Source organism: Bos indicus x Bos taurus, chromosome 7 (genome assembly GCF_003369695.1).
Source record: "Bos indicus x Bos taurus breed Angus x Brahman F1 hybrid chromosome 7, Bos_hybrid_MaternalHap_v2.0, whole genome shotgun sequence".
Classification (NCBI taxonomy): domain Eukaryota; kingdom Metazoa; phylum Chordata; class Mammalia; order Artiodactyla; family Bovidae; genus Bos; species Bos indicus x Bos taurus.
In genome coordinates, this window is record NC_040082.1 from 45,979,405 (window position 1) to 46,002,278 (window position 22,874).

Genomic DNA, 22,874 nt, shown 5'->3' on the forward strand with positions numbered 1-22,874 from the left:
AGCATGGGCTCTATGGTGCGGGCTTCAGTAGTTACGGCACGTGGGCTCAGTAGTTGGGGCACATGGGCTTAGTTGTCCCATGGTATGTGGGATCTTTGCAGACCAGGGGTTGAACCCATGTCCCCTGCATTGGCAAGCAGATTCTCAACAACTAGACCACCAGAGAAAGTCTCTGTCGGGTTCTTATGAATCCTCTGTTTTATCCTAAAATTCACTTTCCCATAGCAGTTCCTTTCTCAAACATCTTAGTCACCATTGCCCTATATTTCACTCCAGCAGCAACTAGCTTTATATTTAAAGCCTTTTGCCTTCTCATTCCCAAATAAGTACAGGACCAGTTTTAAATTTTATTTTATTTTATTATGTTAAGGCAGCTGACTCCAAGACCTGGAGAACTAAAAGGAATCATCTTGGCAGATGGTAAAAGGAAACAAGTAGCAAAGTGGCTCTATTTTGGGGTTTTGTTGTTGCTGTCATTTTCAGATCAAAGAAGCCTTAGATCTAGATAGTTCGAACTAAATTACAAAATCCCCTCCACAGTGTTTTTTATTCTCCATGCCCCTCATTTCAACGAGAACCTTATATTTCTGATGAAGACTCTGGAGGGCATTTCCAGAGAAACTGGTCATCACAAACAATTAAATTGAACAATAATAGCTCCCATTTATTGGATACTTACTTGCCAGTCCTATACTAAGCACTTTCCAAATTTGTCTCCTTTAACCCTTACAACTCTAAGAGGCATGTATGTATAACTGCCACTTTACAAAATAAGAAACCAAGGCTTTGAGAGGTGAAATCACTCATAAAGATCATACAAGATTCAAAATTAGGAAGCAGCCTCCAAAATCCTTGCTATTAACCATTATATTATTTCTTGAACATTTCTCTCAAGCAATTGGGTTGTAAATACAAGTAATTTTGTTTGTCCACCTTCAAAGAGCTCAGAGTCTTAGTAGTAGATATGAACTTCCCTCACAGAAGCTAGGAAGTCAAAAGGGCCAATAAAAGCATTAAAAAAAGGGGGAGCTTGTAAAGTAAAGGATGAAGAGCTCAGTTACATCAGTTACAAATAAAGAAAGAATGAGACACAGTTTTGTAGAACAGTGGTAATATCTGAGAAGCACCTTGAAAAGTAGGTCTGTTTTTTTATCTCATACTTTACTTTCAGTTCATCACCGAGTCCTGTTGCTAATCACCTTCAGAATAGATTTCAAAGCTAGCCCTTCTGTCTCCACTGTCACCCAGTGGAGTGACGTCACCATCATCTGTCACATACCCTATTGCAGGAGCCTCTTAGCTGGCCTCCTTGAGTGTCTTCTGTGGTGCACTGGGTTACTGTGATAGAATTACATGTGATCCTTTTGCCATGTGACTCTGTAGTCCCTGTGAGAAGGCAGAGTGGATTTCTCTACTCCATGAATGTTAGGTTTGGTCTAATGCCTTTCTTTAGCCATTAGAATATCAGAAGACACAACACAAGAAGAGGCTTTAAATATGTGTGTGTGTTTAGTCACTCAGTCATGTCCGACTCTTTGCAACCCCATGGACTGTAGCCCACCAGACTCCTCTGTCCATGGGATTCTCCAGGCAAAAGTACTGGAGTGGGTTGATGTGCCCTCCTCCAGGGATCTGCCTGACCCAGGGATTAAACCTTCTGGCTCACTTATGTCTACTGCATTGGCAGACAGGTTCTTTACCACTAGCAACCACCTAGGAAGCCAGTAACTATCATTTAAAGATATAAATCAGATTACCCACTCCTAAACTTAAACCTCATTAGTGATTTTTGTTGGTGGTGGTGGTTTAGTTGGTAAGTCGTGTCCTACTCTTGCAATCCCATGGACTATAGCCTGTCAGGCTCCTCTGTCCATGGGATTGTCCAGGCAAGAATATTGGAGTGGGTTGACATTTCCTTCTCCAGGGGATCTTCCCAGGCCAGGAATCAGACCCGGGTCTCCTGCATTGCAGGCAGATGACTTACCAATTGAGCTGTGAGGGGAGTGATTTTTATTGTATTGTAAATCAATCTCAATTCTTCAGTTGAGATTAATTTACAATACGATCAATTCTTTGTTCAGTATGCTTTAGCTTTTCTGGCCTTCTTTCGGTACTTTGAATAGACAAGCTTAAGTTCAGTTCACTGGCTCAGTATTGTCCAATACCTTGCAACCCCATGGACTGTAGCATGCCAGGCTTCCCTGTCTATCACCAACTCCCGGAGCTTGCTCAAACTCATGTCCATGGAGTTGGTGATGCCATCCAACCATCTCATCCTCTGTCGTCCCCTTCTCCTCCTGCCCTCAATCTTTCCCAGCAACAGGGTCTTTTCCAATGAGTCAGTTCTTCACATTAGGTGGCCAAAGTATTGGAGCTTCAGCTTACTCCCACTTTAAAGCCTTTGTACTCGCTATTCTTTTTGTCTGGAGAGTTACAAAGTCCAGATCTAAACTGTTCAATATAGTAGCCATTAGCCACCTGTGGCTATTTCAATTTAAATGAACTAAAATAGAATAACATTAAAGATTTAGTTCCTCCTTCATACTAACCACATTTTGAACGTTCAATAGGCACAGTGACTCGTGGCTACTGTACAGCGTAGATTCGGAATGTCTCTTACCATTGCAGAAAGTTGTGCTGGTCATAACAAGTCTCAGTGAAATATCACCTCCTTGGAGCAGCCTATCGTTCATTTAAGCAGTCTTCTAGTCTAACCTACGTTCCATGACTCTGTTTAGCTATATCTGTAGCTGCTGCTGCTGTTTGAGTCATGTCCACTTGCCATTTAACAATACTTTGAAATCGTTATATTTGTTTGTTTGTTCACCAGAATACAGAACTGGAGAGCACAGGGCCTTGGTTGATTTTGTTCTCTGCTACATCCCTGGGGTCTAGTAAAGAGGCGTTTCTAGTTGATGGAATACATCAATGAAATATTAACACATTGTTCATTTATTGGTGGTGAGGACTGTTCCAGGTAGAAGCAGAAGCATGAACCAAAGAAAGCAGAGAGGGACTGAGAGGCATGTTTCTGGCAATACTGGGTAACCTGCTTTGGCTGGAATATAGAGTGTGTTGGGTTAGATGAGTCTCAAAAATACTTTCTTGAAATTGAGATCATATTATTGAGAGACTCATATTCTGGGCTAAGTATGAACTTCAGATAAGATGGGAGACATTGACAGTTTGTTTAAGAGAAAGAAATTTCATGATTAGAAATAGTCATCAAGAAATTGATCCACCCATTGTGTGGCAAGTGGATTATAACATGAAAAGACTAGTCAGAAGGCTCAAGATAGAATGCAGTGAAGAGAGAAGAAGAATGAGAACAGATTCAAGATCATATGTGTGTGTGTTAGTCAGTTTCTGACTCTTTGTGACCCCATGGACTATAGCCTACTAGGCTCCTCTGTCCATGGGATTTCCCAGGCAAGAATACTGGAGTGGGTATTCTCTTCTCCAGGGGATCTTCCCAATCCAGGGATCGAACCCAGGTCTCGTGCATTGCAGGTGGATTCTTTACTATCTGAGCCATCAGGGAGGCCCTCAAGAATCATAATGGTGAAATCAACAGATTATAGTATTGGATGCAGAAGATGACAGAGCCTAAGGAATCAAACGAGATGACATAGAAAGTGGGGGGGGGTGGGGGCAGGGGTGATTCAACATAAATAAAGTGAGGGATAAGCAGAGCATTTGGCAGGAAACATGTCCAGTTCTTTTTTATAAGTTCAACCCCAAATGCGGAAGTTAGTGTCTTGGGGAAAGGGTAGACACTGGGGAGAAAAGGGGAGCAGAAGGGGTCACAGAGAGCCCCAGTTGTGGTGATGAGGAGAATATAGCATCACAAAGTGAAGGATTCTTAGGGAGAGGTGTGAAGATCCTCTCCAAATCTTAGGCTACAAGAAGTAAAGACATAATATTTGTGGAAGAGATACCTATCATAACCCTATAGAAACTGGTTCATTAGAATGATTAGAGTGGAAACCATATTGTAAGATATTCAGAATGATCTTAGAGTAAGGAAGAAGAGGTAGGAAGTGCAGCAAAGTAATTTTGTCAAAGCTAATAAGCTACTCAGATTCTAGACTCCACATTTAGCCTTATGAGCTTCCCATCCCCCGCTCTGTCCCCCTCCTCCCCAGCTCCTGCTTGTCTGTGTCTGGGGTGCAGATTAAATGGAGGCTGCATCACATGTTCTCTGTGCTCCCTTGCAGCTCTGACATCTCCGTGGGCTTTACCAGATGGGTGAGGGATGGGTGGAGCTTATCCAGCTTGCTTAGGAAATAGAGACTCTGCCCTAATTAACCACCTCAATTAACAAATGGAGTTTGGCAGAGAGCTAAGATGAAGTTCTTTGATTTAACATTTCCTTCACACATAATTTAAGTCTCAGAATTCTTACATTTTATAATCACAGATTTGGAAGGAGATCTAGAAGCTGTCTAGTTCATTTCCCTCCTCTGTGAAAGAATGAATATATGTAGACAGGCACACACACACATCTCCTGCCATCCTTAGAAGCAACAGAAGTAGCTCTTGGCTATTCTGGAGCCAAGATAGGTCAGTCAGTCAGTTTAGTTGTTCAGTCATGTCTGACTCTGTGACTCCATGGATCGCAGCGTGCCAGGCCTCCCTGTCTGTCACCAACTCCCGGAGTTTACTCAAACTCATGTGCATTGAGTTGGTGATGCCATCCAACCATCTCATCCTCTGTCATCCCCTTCTTCTCCTGCTTTCAATCTTTCCCAGAATCTTTTCCAATGAGTCAACTCTTTGCATCAGGTGGCCAAAGTACTGGAGTTTCAGCTTCAGCATCAGTCCTTCCAATGAACACCCAGGACTGGTCTCCTTTAGGATGGACAAGTTGGATCTCCTTGCAGTCCAAGGGACTCTCAAGAGTCTTCTCCAACACCACAGTTCAAAAGCATCAATTCTTTGGCACTCAGCTTTCTTCACAGTCCAACTCTCACATCCATTCATGACTACTGGAAAAACCATAGCCTTGACTAGACGGACCTTTGTTGGCAAAGCAATGTCTCTGCTTTTCAATATGATACCTAGGTTGGTCATAACTTTTCTTCCAAGGAGGAAGTGTCTTTTTATTTCATGGCTGTAGTCACCATCTGTAGTGATTTTGGACCCCCCAAAATAAAGTCAGCCACTGTTTCCACTGTTTCCCCATCTATTTGCCATGAAGTGATGGGACCAGATATACAGATCAGGAAGCAACAGTTAGAACTGGTCATGGAACAACAGACGGGTTCCAAATAGGAAAAGGAGTACGTCAAGGCTGTATATTGTCACGGAAAAGGAGTACGTCAAGGCTGTATATTGTCACCCTGCTTATTTAACTTATATGCAGAGTACATCATGAGAAACCCTGGGCTGGAAGAAGCACAAGCTGGAATCAAGATTGCCGGGAGAAATATCAATAACCTCAGATATGCAGATGACACCACGCTTATGGCAGAAAGTGAAGAGGAACTAAACAGCCTCTTGATGAAAGTGAAAGAGGAGAGTGAAAAAGTTGGCTTAAAGCTCAACATTCAGAAAACAAAGATCATGGTATCTGGTCCCATCACTTCATGGCAAATAGATGGGGAAATAGTGGAAACAGTGTCAGACTTTATTTTTGGGGGCTCCAAAATCACTGCAGATGGTGATTGCAGCCATGAAATTAAAAGACGCTTACTCCTTGAAAGGAAAGTTATGACCAACCTAGGTATCATATTGAAAAGCACAGACATTGCTTTACCAACAAACATCCATCTAGTCAAGGCTATGGTTTTTCCAGTAGTCATGTATGGATGTGAGAGTTGGACTGTGAAGAAAGCTGAGTGCCAAAGAATTGATGCTTTTGAACTGTGGTGTTGGAGAAGACTCTTGAGAGTCCCTTGGACTGTAAGGAGATCCAACCAGTCCATTCTAAAGGAGATCAGTCCTGGGTGTTCTTTGGAAGGAATGATGCTAAAGCTGAAACTCTAATACTTTGGCCACCTGATGTGAAGAGTTGACTCATTGGAAAAGCCTCTGATGCTGGGAGGGATTGGGGGCAGAAAGAGAAGGGGACGACAGAGGATGAGATGCCTGGATGGCATCACCGACTTGATGGACATGAGTTTGGGTGAACTCCAGGAGTTGGTGATGGACAGGGAGGCCTGGCGTGCTGCAATTCATGGGGTCGCAAAGAGTCAGACATGACTGAGTGACTGAACTGAACTGAACTGATGGGACCAGATGCTGTGATCTTAATTTTCTGAATGTTGAGCTTTAAGCCAACTTAATATTATCACCTCTCTGTTAGGAATGCCCTAGGAAGTCTTACCTCTATCTCTGCTATGCCCCATGGCTTCCATGTCCTGTGGCTGTCTTGCCTTGGCAGCAAGCACATCTTTGTCAGCTTTTGACTTGCACATGCAACTTGGTGCAGGCAAGCCAGCATACGCTCTTGGACAACCTGCCCTTGGAGTGACCTGACTTGGCAAGGAATTTTTTCAGAGCCCCTCCTTCTCTCCTGCCTAGAGCGAGATTCTTAATCTAACTTTCCCATGTGGCTGTGTTTTTACATCCCACAGAGGATCATGCACCTGTCTGGCTCCTTTCAAATTTTCATATTTGAACTTACATATCACCTCCTTGGGGAAGTCTTCCTTGACCACTTAATCCAAAGTAGGTGTGATCCTTTTACAATCTTCTACAATAGTGATTTGTCACTACATCCTATTTTCTTTATGACCATAGATACAATCTCTATTACTAGTTTTTATTTGTAAATGTTATTTATTTCCTATCTCTCTATAGAAAATGAGCTTGATGGGAACCAAGACCATATCTTTCACTCTTCATTGTTCCTTCAGTACCTAGCAAAGTGTGGAACGTGCAATGGTTGCTTGTATTGGTCAGCTATTGCTGCATAACAAACCACCCCATTTCCAATGGTATATAACAGTGAGTACTTAGTATTATGAGTCTGCCAGTCAGCTGAGATGACTTTGCTTCAGACTTCAGTGTGTAGGTTGACTGCAGCATCTGTTTTTTGCATTTATCTTTCTTCTGGGAGCAGATGGTTCTCTAGAACATGTTCTTTCAATGACTTCTGCTTGAAACATGCAAATATCCCATTTTCCAAGGCAAGTCACACGACCAAACATAGTATTAGTGGAACCAGGAGATATACTCTTCCCAAGGAGTTTGGGGAAGAAATGATTACCAAATAAGCATTTATTTCTACCATGATGCTCCATAAATATCAATGGTTGAATTAGACCAGTTGACTTTTCTATCTAAACCATTTTTCAGTCATTACAATCCTGTGTTTTATCAGCATTCAGTTTAGAATTTCAGACCATGGTGAATCCACAGCCTTATGTGGAGAAAAAAAAAAAATACCACTCTGTTTTCCTTGAACAAGAACTAACTTAAGATCTCTATCTGTTTAACAGAGGTTAAAACCTCCTTCATTTCTTCCTGGCTCTCTCTATCCCCCATCTTGAGGCATAGGGAAGGCTTCATTCCTGCCAAAAACTAGAAGAGATAGAACCAATTAGAAGAACTTACCATCTGGTGGTGTGGGCTTATCAGAATTGTAGCCAAAACTCCAACAGGAACTGTTAAAGAGTTTGTGCACAATAGCTTGAGTGTCTGAGTAGAGCAGAGAATGTCTTGATCACTCAGAGAGAGTATGGCTAACCTCAAGATCACCAGATAACTTAGGGCTCCTGACAGCGCCAACATTCTGTCAGAGTGGCCTGAAGGGACACCCCCAGCCATATGCATGTAGGCTTCCTAAAACTGTTCCATGAACAAGGGTTTGCTCTTAGGCTGAGCAGGGATTAGCGGAGACTCCTCATAGCTTTGACTAACCCATGAGTCTGCTTGGATTTCAAACTTGTTGCCTGCACTGACCTTTGATCTTGCCACACCAACCACCATCCCTTGTATGCGCTTCTCTCATTGGCGGTTCTTTTCTGTTTTACCATGTTGACCCTTGGTCTAGCGCCAGCTACTCTGAATTTTCCCTTCTGAAGACACGTGCCATAGGAGGACATCTGTGTGTGTGTGTGTGTATTTTGTCTTCTGAGTATCTAATGTTCGTTATTCTGGTAACAGCATCCTGACTTCCTTTGGAGGAATCACTCCTCCCTTATGTCCATGTAGTTTGGATAGGCTGAAGGAAACCAGCAGTCCATTTGGTTCTTCTTACCACCCCAAGATCTAAGAACGGTCGTGTGAGTAATCTTAGAACAACCTGAAGAATGTAAATTGCTGGCCAAGGTGCCATGTTCAGAAATGAGCGTATGTCCTAATTTTTCTTCAGTGACATCAGATCTAGGACTTCTGTGAAACAGAGGGCAAAAGAGAAGTTCCCTTTCCACTGGACTTTGAGATGGGCAGATGTAGGCTGGCTCTATCCTGGGAACTGTCACCTGAGTTTAAAGTCAATTAGAGAAAAGCGAAACCCCAAATCTAGAGGGTTTCTCTCTGTCCTGATGCTATCATTCAAGCTCCTGAATCTAGCTGAAATCAAAACTCCAGTTCTCTATCCCTTGCCACCAAAAGAGTCGTGACTACTCACTGCCCAAATGGGGTTGCGTAATTTCTTAAGCCAAATACACTATGCTAATAGATTAAACACCTCGTTAATTATATTACACTGTGTTTGCCTAGCACAAGCTGCTTCATGTAAGTAATGTCATTTTCCCAATAGCCCTGAGAATATATTATTATCAACTCCTTATTATACATCTAGAAACTAAACTGGGCACAAAAACTTCTCAAGGTCATACAAAGCAATGTCAAAGTTGGCATTAAACAAGTTATTTCAATTCCTGTTTATGCCATTGTATTAAATCTTATTGGAAATTGTCCCACTGATTCTCTAATGCTCTTAAAATCAGAATGATATATACAAATGGCTAAACTTTTATTGGGATGATCATCATAACATTATTTTTAGAAAAAAAAATTTGGGAATAAACTAGATAATCAATAAAAGGAGATAGATGAAATAAATTACTGGCTAATAAAATGGCTTTTTTTTTAAACTCAGTGGATCACATGTTATTTTCAACATTACACATTCATTTTAATGTCTTCTAAAAAGTAAGCCATAATATAAATATATTCTTAATTTTTAGGTTTTTTTATTGGAATATAATTGCTTTACAATATTGTGTTAGTGTCTGCTGTACAAAAAGTTAATCAACTATATGTATACATCTATATCCTCTTGAGTCTCTCTCCCACCCCTCTAGTTCTTAATTTTTAAATTGATACATTCATAAAAAGATGGGAAGTTTATCCTTAGTACTGTAATTGTACAAATTTTATTGTGTTTGGTGTGTCTGTCCACATGGTTTCTATAATACACACATTACTTCTGTACACAAAATAAGAGCTATTCTCAAAAAATTCCTTTCCTTTCTAGAGATTCCATGTAATGTCATTAGCCTCCAGCTGCCTCATTAACCCCGGTTTTGCCTGCATCGTCTGGGATCCAGACCTCTGGTGACCTTGGGCTTCCCTGTGCCTGCAGGACAGCAAGCTATCTTACAGAAAAGTCACGGGGCTGGCTGGAGATAGAAAGAGATTTCTGGTAACCTCTGTGCTCTGCACATCCTGACCACAGCTGGCACAGAGCTGTGGTCCCTTGAAGGTATGCAGGATTGTGTGGCATAAGCAGCAGGCATGGACACCAGGGGAGGACGGGGGCTGCTGCCACAGAAAGGAAGCTGCAGCATTCAAAAGGGTCTGAGTAGACACAGCATACAGTGAAATGAAGAAAGCACTCCCAGCCCAGCCGCACATGTCTAGGGACGGAACCAGAAACCCAGGCCATTGTCCCGCTCACTCATTGGAAATTGGAAATTGTTCACAGCTTCCTCATCTGTGAAAAGGGGAGGAAAAAAGTATCTACCTCTCAGCATCTTATGGAGTGGGAAGTTGATTTGAAATCAACCATCATTTACTCCTTCTCAAAATAGCCATGCATCACTGCTATAATTATTACCTTCATTTGAAAGAAACTGATGTTCAAAAAAGAGAACTGACGTGCCCAGGCAGGGCATCCATGGCAGATCCAGGCCTTGAACCAGAAATCCGTTATTTAGAAAATGGAGCCTCATACCTTACTTACACAGTTGGTAAAGCATCTGCCTGCAATGCGGGAGAGACCTGGGTTCAACTCCTGGTTCGAGAAGTTCCCTTGGAGAAGGAAATGGCAACCCACTCAATTATTCTTGCTTGGAGAATCCCATGGACAGAGGAGCCTGGCAGGATACAGTTCATGGGATTGCAAGTGTCAGACATGACCTAGAGCTATTTTTATATATATATATCTTACTGAGGACCCTGACTGACAACAGTCCAATAGGAACTGCAGTGAGATTTTGATTGGAATTTTCATCCCCACTTTTCAGCTATATAGTTATAATAGCCTTCCAAAGGAATTTACAATGCAGTCCTCCACTGAAACTCTCAAAACTCATTGTAGCAAAGTGCTATCCTGTAAACAGTAATAATTCAGCCTTATTTTCATCCCTGCCATTGATGTTACATAATATCCAGTTTCCCTGGTGGCTCAAATGATAAAGCATCTGCCTGCAATATAGGAGACCCAGGTTCAATCTATGGGTTGAGATGATTCTGTGGAGAAATGAGAATGTGAAGAGGAGAATGGCAACCCACTTCAGTATTCTTGCCTAGACAGAGGATTCCATGGACAGAGGAGCCTGGTGGGCTACAGTAAGTGAGGTTACAAAGAGTCAGACACAATTGAGTGACTAACACTTTCACTTTTTTTTTTCAATATACAGCTATACATTCATTCATTCATTCATTTCACTAGCACCACCACACACTATTCTCTGGTAGAGTCTGTCATGGGAACCTAAAAAAACAAAGTCACTGCCCCCAAGTTGCTTAGTCCAGTTGGGCAGATAAAATAAGGGTCCAGGTAACTAAAACTCAGGGTTAAATTTGACATCTGCTGTGAGGAAGATACAAAGGGCCACAGGGCAGAGAAGAGGGGTGCAGGGGTGGATTAGGAGAGTCCCAGCGGCACTACTAGTGGTAAAGAACCTGGCTGCCAATGCAGGGGACATAAGAGACACCTCCAGTTTGATCCCTGGGTCAGGAAGATCCCCTGGAGGAGGGCATGGCAGCCCACTTCAGTATTCTTACCTGGAGAATCCCATGGACAGAGGAGCCTAGAGGGCTACAGTCCATTGGGTCACAAAGAGTCAGACATGACAGAAGCAACTTATCATGCGTGATATAAGAACTAGGACACACCAGAAGGACAGAATTTCGACAAGGGAATGTGGGAGGAGGAATTTGTAGGTGGAGGAAACAGCAGTATCAATTTGAGGACCATTGAATTACCTGGTTTGAGTGGAGAGCAGGATTCAGTGTCATGTAACCTTCCCTGTTGATAATATTAAGTGGGGTTCTGGATGATTCTCTGCCTCTGCACACATACTCACCAGATTTCCTAGCCCTCTGCTGAATCAGCTTCATCTCCAAGAATACATCCATGGACATACCACAGAGTCAGCCCTGTACCCAGCCTTCCCCCCACCGTCTGTCCCCATCCCTCTGCCCATCTGTGAGACTCCACCCCAAGTTGGAGACAGGAGTAAAGGAACAATTGTTGTTGTTGCATTAGCAAAAAGTCTCCAGGGAGCACGAAAGTGGTCAAATGTTCTGGAGCCTCTGATTCCCAGTGAGAAAACAAATCTGAACATGGCATTCCTCTGCTTGGAACCCTTCAGTAGGTTTCCCCAGCTCTTGGGCTAAAGATCAAAATCCATAACAGGGCACACCAAGCCTGACTTGTGTCACCCTCTCCAGCCCCACGCTTCCCACATCCCTTTCCCCCCACCAGTCCTCTGCCCAGAATGCTTCTAGAATATTCCTCCTGTTTTTAGCACCACATTGCTGAAAGCGTTCAGTTTTCAGCTCAGATGCCTATTCATCTCTCTGCCCAATGCTGGTTCCTTTGTAATATGTTTCTATTGAATCATGGCCTTTCTTTCACATATTTATTTATATGATTAGTTTAAGAATAGCTATGTTCCTTACTAGCCAGAAAGCTCCATGAGCACGGGGTTGCCTTCTTTTCTTGTTCACAGTAGTAGCACTCCATAAATACCTGTTGAATTTAAACTTTTTATTTTATATTGGAGTATAGTTGATTCCTCGTTGCTTCCCTGGTGGCTCAGACGGTAAAGCATCTGCCTGCCATGCGGGAGAACTGGGTTCGATCCCTGGGTTGAGAAGCTCCCTTGGAGAAGGAAATGGCAACCCACTCTAGTACTCTTGCCTGGAAAATTCCATGGACTGAGGAGCCTGGTAGGCTACAGTCCGTGGGGTCGCAAAGAGTCGGACATGACTGAGTGACTTCACGTTCATTTGTTCATAGTTGATTAACGATGTTGTGATAGTTTTAGGTATACAGCAAAGTTCTTCAGTTATACACATACATATATCAATTCTCTTCAAATTCTTTTCCCATTTAAGTTGTTATATAATATTGAGCAGAGTTGGCAGTGCTATACAGTAGGTCCTTGTTGATTATCCATTTTAAATGTAGCATATATGTTGAATATTGAATGAATGCACCTGAGGCCCACATTTGGCTTAATATACCTGTTTTATACGTACATATGTAGCCTGACTGTGCAACTTGGAGCTTTTCTCAGAGTCTCAATTTGTTTAGTGAGGCTCCATCCAGCTAAAGGCTGGTACAAAAGCATCTTAGTTTAGTTTATTGCTGGAGTCTTCTGTTCACTCTTATCATAGAAATACAGCCCTAGAAGGACTTTTAGAGGTCACAGAAGCTTGGGAGTGGTCCTCTGCATCATTTACACATGAATGATCCAAGGAAATAGTCTGGCATTTGAGCCCATGTCTGTAAGTTTCAATCCAATATACTTTTCAGTGGTTGAACTTGGTGTGTGTGTATATGTTTGTGTGTGTATCTTCCTATTTTCCCATCTACCTTCTACCTGCCCTTCTAAATTCAATTCAAATGTACTTGTTTTATGAAACCTGGTCTGATTCCTTCAACTGGATGTTTTCCTTTCCTTCTCTGATCGTGTGTGTGTGTGTGTGTGTGTGTGTGTGTGTGAGAGACAGAGAGAGAGAGAGAGAGAGAGAGAGGGAGTGCCGAGAACCTATCCATTATATCAATTTTTTTGTGCATGCCTATTTTCTCTGAGCTCCTTAAGGGGAGAATCAATGCCTAATGCATTTTATTTTCCCAGTTCCCAGTGTAGTACCTTGTAATGGCAAATGGATTTTATCTTGTGTATCAACTACAACTCTGAGCAATTTGTAGTAGCTGCTTGGAATGCTCCAGTGAGAGGGAATTTAAGGCTATGTCTAGATTCAGTGGAAAAAAATTCTGTAATCAATAAATGCAGTATACAAGGGTATGAAAGGGGGCCATAGTGGTACATATACTCCACGGGGGGTCAATAATAAAAGAGCTTTGAAGGAATGCATAGACAAATAAACAAACCTTCATTTTCCAAATGTCCTATGTAACTACTTTCTCTTGAGCATCCAAGAGAACAGTAATGTCACCCTTCTCAACAGAAGTCTTCAAACTAATCAGAGGAAGTGATGTTCATAAACACGTTTCTGAACAAAAAAATTACAATCATCAATGTTATCAAGAGTCACCCACAGATAGTGTTGGGGCCCATGTATCTCAAAGTAAGGGCTTAGGTAACGGAGAAACTGAGCAATGCAGACATCCGCCATGTAACTGAGTGTATACACAAGAGATAAAGTCCAAGCTCTCCACCTCGCCAAACAAACAAAACAACAACTCTCTACCTTGATTGCAAAACAGTCGTATATGGTAGTGGTAGAGATGAGGGGAGGAGAAATATTGTGACTTTACTTACTCAAAAATGTTCCTCTCATGACACTCCAAAAATCTGCTCCTCCCTTAAATGGCTACCCCTGTTCCACCTCCCCCGATACTCATTCCTTATCCACAGCCACCCGCCTCTGCCTTGGAAGTCTTAGCACTTAATCCTGAATCATAAGTTTCACTTCTTTTTGGTACTTCTTGTGTTGAGCCTTTTTCCTGCCGTTTCAGTTTTTTATGTCCTCTATCTTACAAGGGTGAAAGGTCACTGAGTTTTGGAGTCTGCAAAGCTGGCTTCACATATTAGCTTAGACTCTTATTCACTGTGTAATACGGAGAAGACACAATCATTTTCACTGTCAGTAGCATTATCTATAAAATGGAAAGATGACATGTATGAAGTCTCTGTTACATGATGGGTCTTCAAAATAATCTTTGTTTACTGTCCCACCAGTCCTCCATTTTATAAATTACTACATGAAAGCCAGTTTTTTGCTTTTTGGCTATATCTTACAGCTTACGAGATCTTAGTTCTGTGACCGGAGATTGAACCAGAGCCTCCTACAGTGGAAGCATGGAGTCTTAACCACTGGACTATCAAGGAATTCCCTAGACCAATCTTTTGACAGCAAGAGTTACATATCTTTTGTGTCCTCTACTGTTTATTGCAGAGTGAGGAATAGATATTATTAAAATAAAATAATACAATGGCAGATGCTGAAGGATATGAATCAGGTGTAAGCACATTGGCCTGCTTACAGTCCCAGGCAAGTAACATGATTTTGTTATACTGGTCACATGTCTAATAAGGAGCAGGCAGGACTTTGGTAAACTTGAGAGATTATTTCTTATACTTAAATCAGGCAGCATTTCTCAGCTAAAGACCATAGTGCTGAGCAGGAATGTGGGTCCAGAGTTGTCTGATGCCCCAGGTTTTTTTCAGAGAAGCCAGAAATGTGGATTTTTATGCCAAAGTTTGAAAAGAATTGTGCAAGTCAAGCAAAACAAGTCCCTGGACTGTTAGTTTGCTGCTCTGAAAATGATGAGGGATGCTTCGGCAAGAACTAAGAAGGCATGTGTCTGCTGCCAGTGCCTAACGTCTTGTTAGAATGCCCTCAGGCTTCCTAAGTAGGTCCACATCAGAGGGAGCTGCCCTGCAAATAGGCACACTGACCTCAACCTGATTGTCATGTAGTCTTCCAGCATCTATGCTGTGTGATTCTTTGATTTTTGGAAACATTTGTTCATGTGTTAGTCCTGTGCCAGGTGTTCTCAGCCACACCAAGCAATACCTATACATGGTCTTTCTGAATAACAATTCACATTCTGGTGGTAGAGTTGACCTATAAACACACAACACCGGGAACATTGCAGGACAAATCAACTGGGACTTAAAAACTCAGTGCTTCCAGGAGCAAAGCAGGTGAAGACAAGGAGAGTAGTAGGTTGTTTAAGAAAGAAGCCATCCAGGTGGGATACTCCCATCCTAGTCAAGTGGGGTTACATAGACCCAGGGTCCAGTGTGGCCAAATGGTTTAAAATTTCAAAGAGAGCTAAGATGCCCACTTTTTGATGTGCAGTTCCATGCTTCTTAAACACTTTGCTGACGGGGGCTTATGGATGGCCATTGGATGACTCCTTCTGCAGAGTTTGATAACTGGCCAATGAGAGGCCAGCATGGAGTACCACAGGAGGTCAGAGCAGGTGAAGAACTAGGTCAAGAGTTCTCCTTGGCATATGCTGTTCCTCTTGCCTGAGACACACTTGTCTCACCTCTTTCTGCTCCCCGCCCTTGACCTCCTGGAATGTTTCTGCTTATCATTGAAACTCAGATGAACCACCAGCCTCTGAGAGACTAACCCCACTTCTCAAAGCATCTCCTGATCCTCCATGCAAATGGATGCTGTAACATTTGAGTGAGTGAGTGAGTGAAAGTTGCTCAGTCATGTCCAACTCTTTGTGACCCCCATGGACTATACAGCCCATGGAATTCTCTAGGCCAGAATACTCAAGTGGTTATCCTTTCCCTTCTTCAGGGGTTCTTCCCAACCCAGGGATCGAACCCAGGTCTCCTGCATTGTAGGAAGATTCTTTACAGCTGAACCACAATGAAGCCCATGAATACTGGAGTGGATGGCCTATCCCTTCTCCAGGGGTTCTTCCTGACCCAGGAATCAAACCGGGGTCTCCTGCATTGCAGGTGGATTTCTACCACCTGAGCTATAACATTTGCATTACATTTTAATTTTCTCTTTACAGCACAGTTGGTTTCACTGGGAATAAAGTCCTGCCAGGCAAGGAACATGTCTTAATTTTGTCTGCATTTCTAGTACTTAACACTATGCCTGGGCTTGGTTAAGGGCTCAAAAAATGCTTGCTAATGGAATGCAAGACTTTTAAAAGAATTTCTCCAAGTGTGATTGCCATACTGACTGCTACCATATCTCCCCAGGGCTATCTCTTGAATATTCTGATTCAGAAAGTCTAGATTCTGCCCCTGAGTCTTGCTTAAAACAAGCTCCCTGGGTGAATTTTTTGTGCACAGGATCTCTCAGCTAATCTGTAACTGCCTCCTCCCGACAGGGAAAGAGACTGTGTCTTCTTTGTTGGTCATGGTGTTCCTAGCACCTGACACAGAGCTGAGCATACACTGGAAATTCAGTGTATTTGCTGAACAAATAAATGGATGGATAAATGAAAAGTAAGAATTAAATCGCAACAGTGCTCAGAACTCCCTTGGTGGTCCAGTGGCTAAGACTTTGTGCTCCCAGTGCAGGGGGCCTGGGTTCGATCCCTGGTCAGGGAACTTGATCCCACATTCAGCACTGAGGAGTTGAATACCCCAACTAAAGATCCTGCATGCTGTGACTAAGACCTGGTGCAGCCAAATAAATACATAAATATTAAAAATCATTACAACAATGCTCCTCCAAAATCTAATGGACACCCCAGCTAGTATTTCAGATATAAAGACACACAATATAGGCTGAATAGCTGGTCCATAACTACCATCTCTATGGACAGACTCCTCAACTCCTGCCCTTGTGAGACGGGAAGAGTACTCGGTGCGTGCGTGCATGCTAAGTTGCTTCAGCTGTGTTCAACTCTTTGTGACCCTGTGGATTGTGGCCCACCAGGTACCACCTGGGCGGCCCAACAGAGTACTCAGACCAGATCAGATCAGATCAGTTGCTCAGTCGTGTCCGAGTCTTTGCAACCCCATGAATCGCAGCACGCCAGGCCTCCCTGTCCATCACCAACTCCCGGAGTTCACTCAGACTCAGAGGAGATCCTAAAGCATTTGGGTTGCCAATTCAATGACTTTACCCCTTAATGATGGCAGAAAAGGAGAGCAGGAAAGATGGGATGCCACAAAGATGTAGAACTCTCTTCTTGGCCGGAGATATTAGCAATAGTTCTCCTGCATCCCCTTCTCTAAGCACCATTCTGCCTTTTTAAGCAGTCTCCTGTTGCTAATACATCTAGCAGCAATAGTTCCTGTTACACTTCTTCTCCTTTCCCTTCTCCACCCTCTGGTGGAGGGATCATGAATAGCAAAATGTATAGGAAAACAATCAAATGACCGGAAAAATGGTGAAAAATAAAGATTTGGTTATTTTCTGGAGGTAAGACTGGGATAGTTAATTTAAGGTTAACTACTAGTCCAGCTATCAAAAAGCACATGAAATTAAATCCAAATATCATGTTTTTTTCTGTTTTCAATAAATTATTAGTTAAGGCATTGTACCTAAAACCTCTCTACTCCTTTCAATATTTTTCACTCAATCCAAATTGGGATAGAAGTCAGTTTCCCCAGACTAGTGAACCACAGTGAGCACAGCCCCAGAGGGTTTCCTAATCTCATGTGATAATTAACAGAGAATCTTCCAGGCAGGCTGGGAATTACAATGTCACCATGACCACCCCAGTTGCCTAGTACTCTCTCAGTTCCCGGAACTAAAGAGAAGAAACTAACGGTTTAAAAACAAAATAGCATTACTGTTTCTCAGGCAATCCCCTGAGCAGTGTCCCCACTGAACTGCAAACCACCGAGAACAAAAACCTTTTATCATCTGTTTTTCCAATAACCGTATCAGTTCATAACATTTAAAGAATGATTAAATTCATAGAAACCTATGCTCTGGTATATGGCAGGAATCAAGATGAAGAACCCAGATCTACTCGATTCAAGTTCACTAACCACAGTGGATAACACCCTGATCACATTTCAATCCTCTCAGTAAATGGACAGCAACCCTATTAGAGATCAAGTCTTAGGTAGTTAAGATAACAGTATAGAAGCATCACTTTTTGCCTTAGAACATTCCTCCAATTTTTATCTTGTATTGTCTTGTCCTGTCGGTCAACATCTTGACAACAGAATAACAGTTAACATCTCTTTCCACCAAGCTCTGCTGGAGACAGTTCTCAGCAGTGTGAGTGAATGCACATGCCAGCCATTGATTCTTGCAAATTCCCTAAGCCTGTAGTCTTTCTAGAGCAATGGACCCCTTTGAGAGAATGACAAAAGCTACGGAGCCTCTGTCCAGGGAATAAATAAGCATAGGCACATACATGCAAAAGGTTATGCATAATCTCTGGTGGTTCTTAGATACCTTGATGACCACACCTAAATCTTCCCCTTAAAAATTCTCCTTTAATCCATAGTGAAAGAAATGAGAGGTTGTCTAATAATCAAATACCTACGCAATATTATTTTCGCTTTCCAGGGAGATGGTTTCATAGAACTACAATTCACCAATTAAACTTCAGCTCTTTTTCAAGGATAATGAGTAACACAGTTGACAAGATTTTTAACTTCAACATTACCAAAATGTAGAATTGCTGTTTTATTTGTTCAGCAGGTCACTCCTATGCAAAACCATAGCTACAATCTGAAGCTTTTTAAAGTTTCCTCCTTAGGGGCTTTATCAGGTCACTGCTTGTAAAGACTCTGAATGCTCCCTTTTGTTTCTTGGGTAATCTCAGTAAAATTGATCTAGTTACCATGGGATCTGTGTATCTATCACAGTGCCCAGGAACAAGGACCTTGGGCTCACAAGACCACCATTTACTTTTCAGGTGACCCTGGAAAAGTTGTATAACCTGTTGCAGCCTTACTTTCAGCTTCTCTAAAAGGAAGATATTAATAATATAGAGCACTATAGGGATCCTGTGAGGATTGAATAAAATAACTTGAATAAACCAACACATGAAAAGTGATTAGTGCATTACTGGGCCATAGTAGATGCTCAATAAATGTAATGAATGTTATTATAATTGTCCATAAAATAGTTGTTGGCACACAGTAAGTCCTCAGTAAATGGAATCTGAAATAATGATAATTTTTTTGATTGAAGTATTGTTGCTTTACAATGTTTCAAGTGTACAGTAAAGTGATTCATACACACACACACACACACACACACACACACACATATATATACTTCATGTGTACGTGTGATCAATCATTTAGTCAGGTCCGACTCTTTGCGACCCCATGGACTGTAGCCCACCAGGCTCCTCTGTCCATGAGATTTTCCCAGCGTCTCCTGTGTCTCCTGCATTAGCAGGCAGCTTCTTTACCACTGAGCCACCAGGGAGGCTATATATATATATATATATATATATATATACTTTTCCAAATTCTTTACCATTATGTGTTAATACGAGATGCTGAATATAGTTCCCTGGCTATACGGTAGATCCTGGTTGCTTATCCATTTTATATATGGTCGTGTGTATCCGTTAATCCCAAACTCCTAATTTATCACCCTCCCCCCACTTTCCCCTTTGGTAACCGTAAGTTTGTTTTCTATGTCTACAGATCTATTTCTGTTTTCTAAATAAGTTTATTTATATGATTTATTTAGATTCCACATACAGGAGAGATCATATGATTGTCTTTCTCTGACTTCACTTAATATGATAATCTCTAGGTCCTTCCATATTGCTGCAAATGGCATTCTTTCATTCTTCTTTATGGCTGGGTAATTAGAGTAATTATAATAATAATTCCAGTTGTTGGATTAATAATTTAAATTCTTGGAATCTGCATATACATTATCTTTTGAGTGTTCTTAGGAATAGGGAGAATGCTGAATTCTCTGTTTGAGCCTTCAAGGCATGTTCAGTTCAAATCGCTGAGAGCTTGTCAAGAGGGGAACCGTGGCAAAGAGACGGAGGGAATATGGTACCTGGCTTCTGCCATCCACAGCTCAGCACAAGCTACTGAGGCCACAGTGGCACCCAGAGCCTACAGTGCCAATTTAATCCAGTTTCGAGTTGTTCTTGCCCATTCAGTTTATACTTCTATGCCATCAATTCCCATGTGAGCTTAATCCCTGGAGGGAAAATGTCGCTACTGATTAAATTTTGTGCTTTCACCTGTCTTAAAATGGCAGTCATGCCACCATACAGGTTTCCTTTTCACCCAGTAGTCAAGAAAAACTCAGAATGGTGTTTGTTGCCCGCATTTTATAATGCATTCAGTTCAGATGGCTGAAATTCATCTCTCCTTTCTCCTTCTTGGGCTTCCCTGGTGGCTTAGAGGGTAAAGCATCTGCTTGCAATGCAGGAGATCTGGGTTCAATGCCAGGGTGGGGAAGATGCCCTGGAGAAGGAAATGGCAACCCACTCCAGTATTCTTGCCTGGAGATCCCACGGGCGGAGGAGCCTGGTGGGCTACAGTCCACGGAGTCACCAAGAGTCAGACAGGACTGAACGACTTCACTGTCACTTTCTCCTTCTTGAGGTCACCTCTGTTCTTTTTTGTGCTCAAATGCCATCCCCAAGACTATGTAAGCCATCAGTCACTTCAGAACACTTAGGAAATAATGTAGGCTTCAGATTTTTAAATAATTATTGGTCCTTTCTAAAAATGGGAAACTAAATAGACACCTCAGGTATCCTTTCTTATCTAGCAGCATTTTCTTTTAACTGTGCACAGGAAGGACATAAGTATTGTAAACCACATTCTCCAAGTCAGAACTTTTCATTCTATGCCTCTCAGAAGTTTCCTATGTATGAAACTCTCAAGTGAACCAGAAAACCTCTGCGAGTTTAGGGGAGATGCAGTCAACCCCAGTACCCATCAGGCTGGCATTCAAAGTTAGCTGACAGCAAGAACGCAAACCCATCCCATGAAGCACTGCAGGATCTCAAATATCAATGAACAGAATCACTCAAAAGGCCCTGGACAGTTTTCTTGGAGTGCTTTCTCTTAAGACAAGGGATGACAACTCATCGTTTTTGCGGCACCACCTGCTATGTACAGGCCCTCCCTTTAATGGTCGATCGCAGAAAGAATTCTCAGAAAAAGAAGCATTTACTTACATCTGTAGGTCATCTCAAAGCTGTCGCTGATGTTCACAATATCAATCTGGGGGAGCAACTTTGGGGGCTCTGTGAGTTGTGACAAAGCAAATCTAAAAGCAGCATGTTCCTGTGACTGCTGGTTTGGAAATAATCCCCCTGCAAAGAAAGAAAATGCAACATGGTATCTGGGCTAGAGATAAGTTTGATTCCTCAACAGCCCACCCCAGATGGGCCCATTTCTTCTCCCCAGGTCAGAGTCACTAGTTGTTGCCTGATTCTGGGGATCCGAATTCACATGGACTCAACTGGACCCTGGGGCTTCAACTTCTACAGGTGAGCTTTTATTGATAAAGCCTCTAATTATCTGTCATTCTGCCCAAAGATTTGATTGTTCACCCCTCAACTCAGTTCAGGTCAGAGAAAACAGAATTGTGGAGTTTCTCTTCTCCCTCTCTCTCAAGCAAAACACTTAGGCAGCCTGTGCTCTCGTATGCATGTAAACCTAGCCGTGTCTAATTTTTCCTGTATCAGAACCAATTCTCATTAGAGAGCCATACAGGAAGTAGTATTAATGTGTGTTGCAGAGTGAACTCTAGCCCTGGGATCCTGTGAGCTTCTCTAGCACTATGACCCTTTCTTTGGCTTTGACCCTTGTAGTCTTTGACCTGGAAAGACCTGTCTGCCAGTCCTCTACAGTTTATTCATTTCCTCTAAAAAACTCTTGATTATCTGCACATCTTGATTATCTTGATTATTTGCCGGTTCTTTCATCACTCATGATCCCAGGAGTGACTTGTTACATAAGGGGTTGCCATTGTGTGTATTTGCATGGTAACACCTTGGACTTGGAAGATGTGGGGGCTTAGGAATGTCCAGAAGATGCTAGCATTCTATTCTAGCAAAAAGCAGAACCAGAGGTGCCTGGTGGGGCTCCTGTTCCAAGCAACCTGAGTACACACCTTACCTTCGTATTTACTGTCAACATGTAAATAAATTAAAATGCGTTTCTATGAACTGAAATCAGCAGTTTCCAGAGACTGAACTATAGTGAGTGTTTACATAGAAGTTAATCTGAGATCCCTCAGAAATCTCAATCCCAATATGATGCATTTCTAACTTCCTATACAGTAGATGTGTGTTTGTTTTTAACAATCAGTGAATAAATTGTAAGGCTTTTGTTACAGATAGTGCAAGTAGAATGAAGTAACGTCTGGTGACAGTGATATTTTCAGTGTGTGTTCCATAACTTAACATTTCAACCTTTTATGTGAAAATAAAAACAATGGTTCAATCATTTGAAATCAAATTGGGGCTAAATATGATGAAAAATCTGCAGAGATACATAAATAAACATACCATAGATATGTACACAAAACATCTCGTGCATTTATCCATGGCAATATACACAGATGCACTTGGAGAAAGCAAGTCCACATATCTGAAGACAAGTATTTCCAATCAGCAAAGTATGGGTAAGACATAAGTACCAGCATAAAGAATGCCACTCGTAAGAGCAAATGATTTACCCATGGTCATATGTCTCCATTTTAAAGAGTAAAAACAAAAAACTCCTTCTTAATTCTGATGCTCCACCCCCACCCCAAGATGACCACACCCCAAACACTTCCCAGTCTCCCTCCTCCCCTGCAATGAATGAAGGAGAGTGAGTGGGGGT

The 22,874-nt window shown here is 42.1% G+C and overlaps 1 protein-coding gene across 8 annotated transcripts in view; it reads right to left on the reverse strand.

Moving 5' to 3' along the window:
- The window catches only part of GRIA1 (glutamate ionotropic receptor AMPA type subunit 1), a 349,668-nt gene that overhangs the window by 323,998 nt on the left and 2,796 nt on the right, over positions 1-22,874 (reverse strand). For all 8 annotated transcript variants that reach the window (XM_027545891.1, XM_027545889.1, XM_027545894.1 and 5 more), the window contains exon 2: positions 21,218-21,355. In XM_027545891.1, coding sequence (XP_027401692.1) covers positions 21,218-21,355 — 138 coding nt within the window. The remainder of the gene's footprint in view (positions 1-21,217; positions 21,356-22,874) is intronic.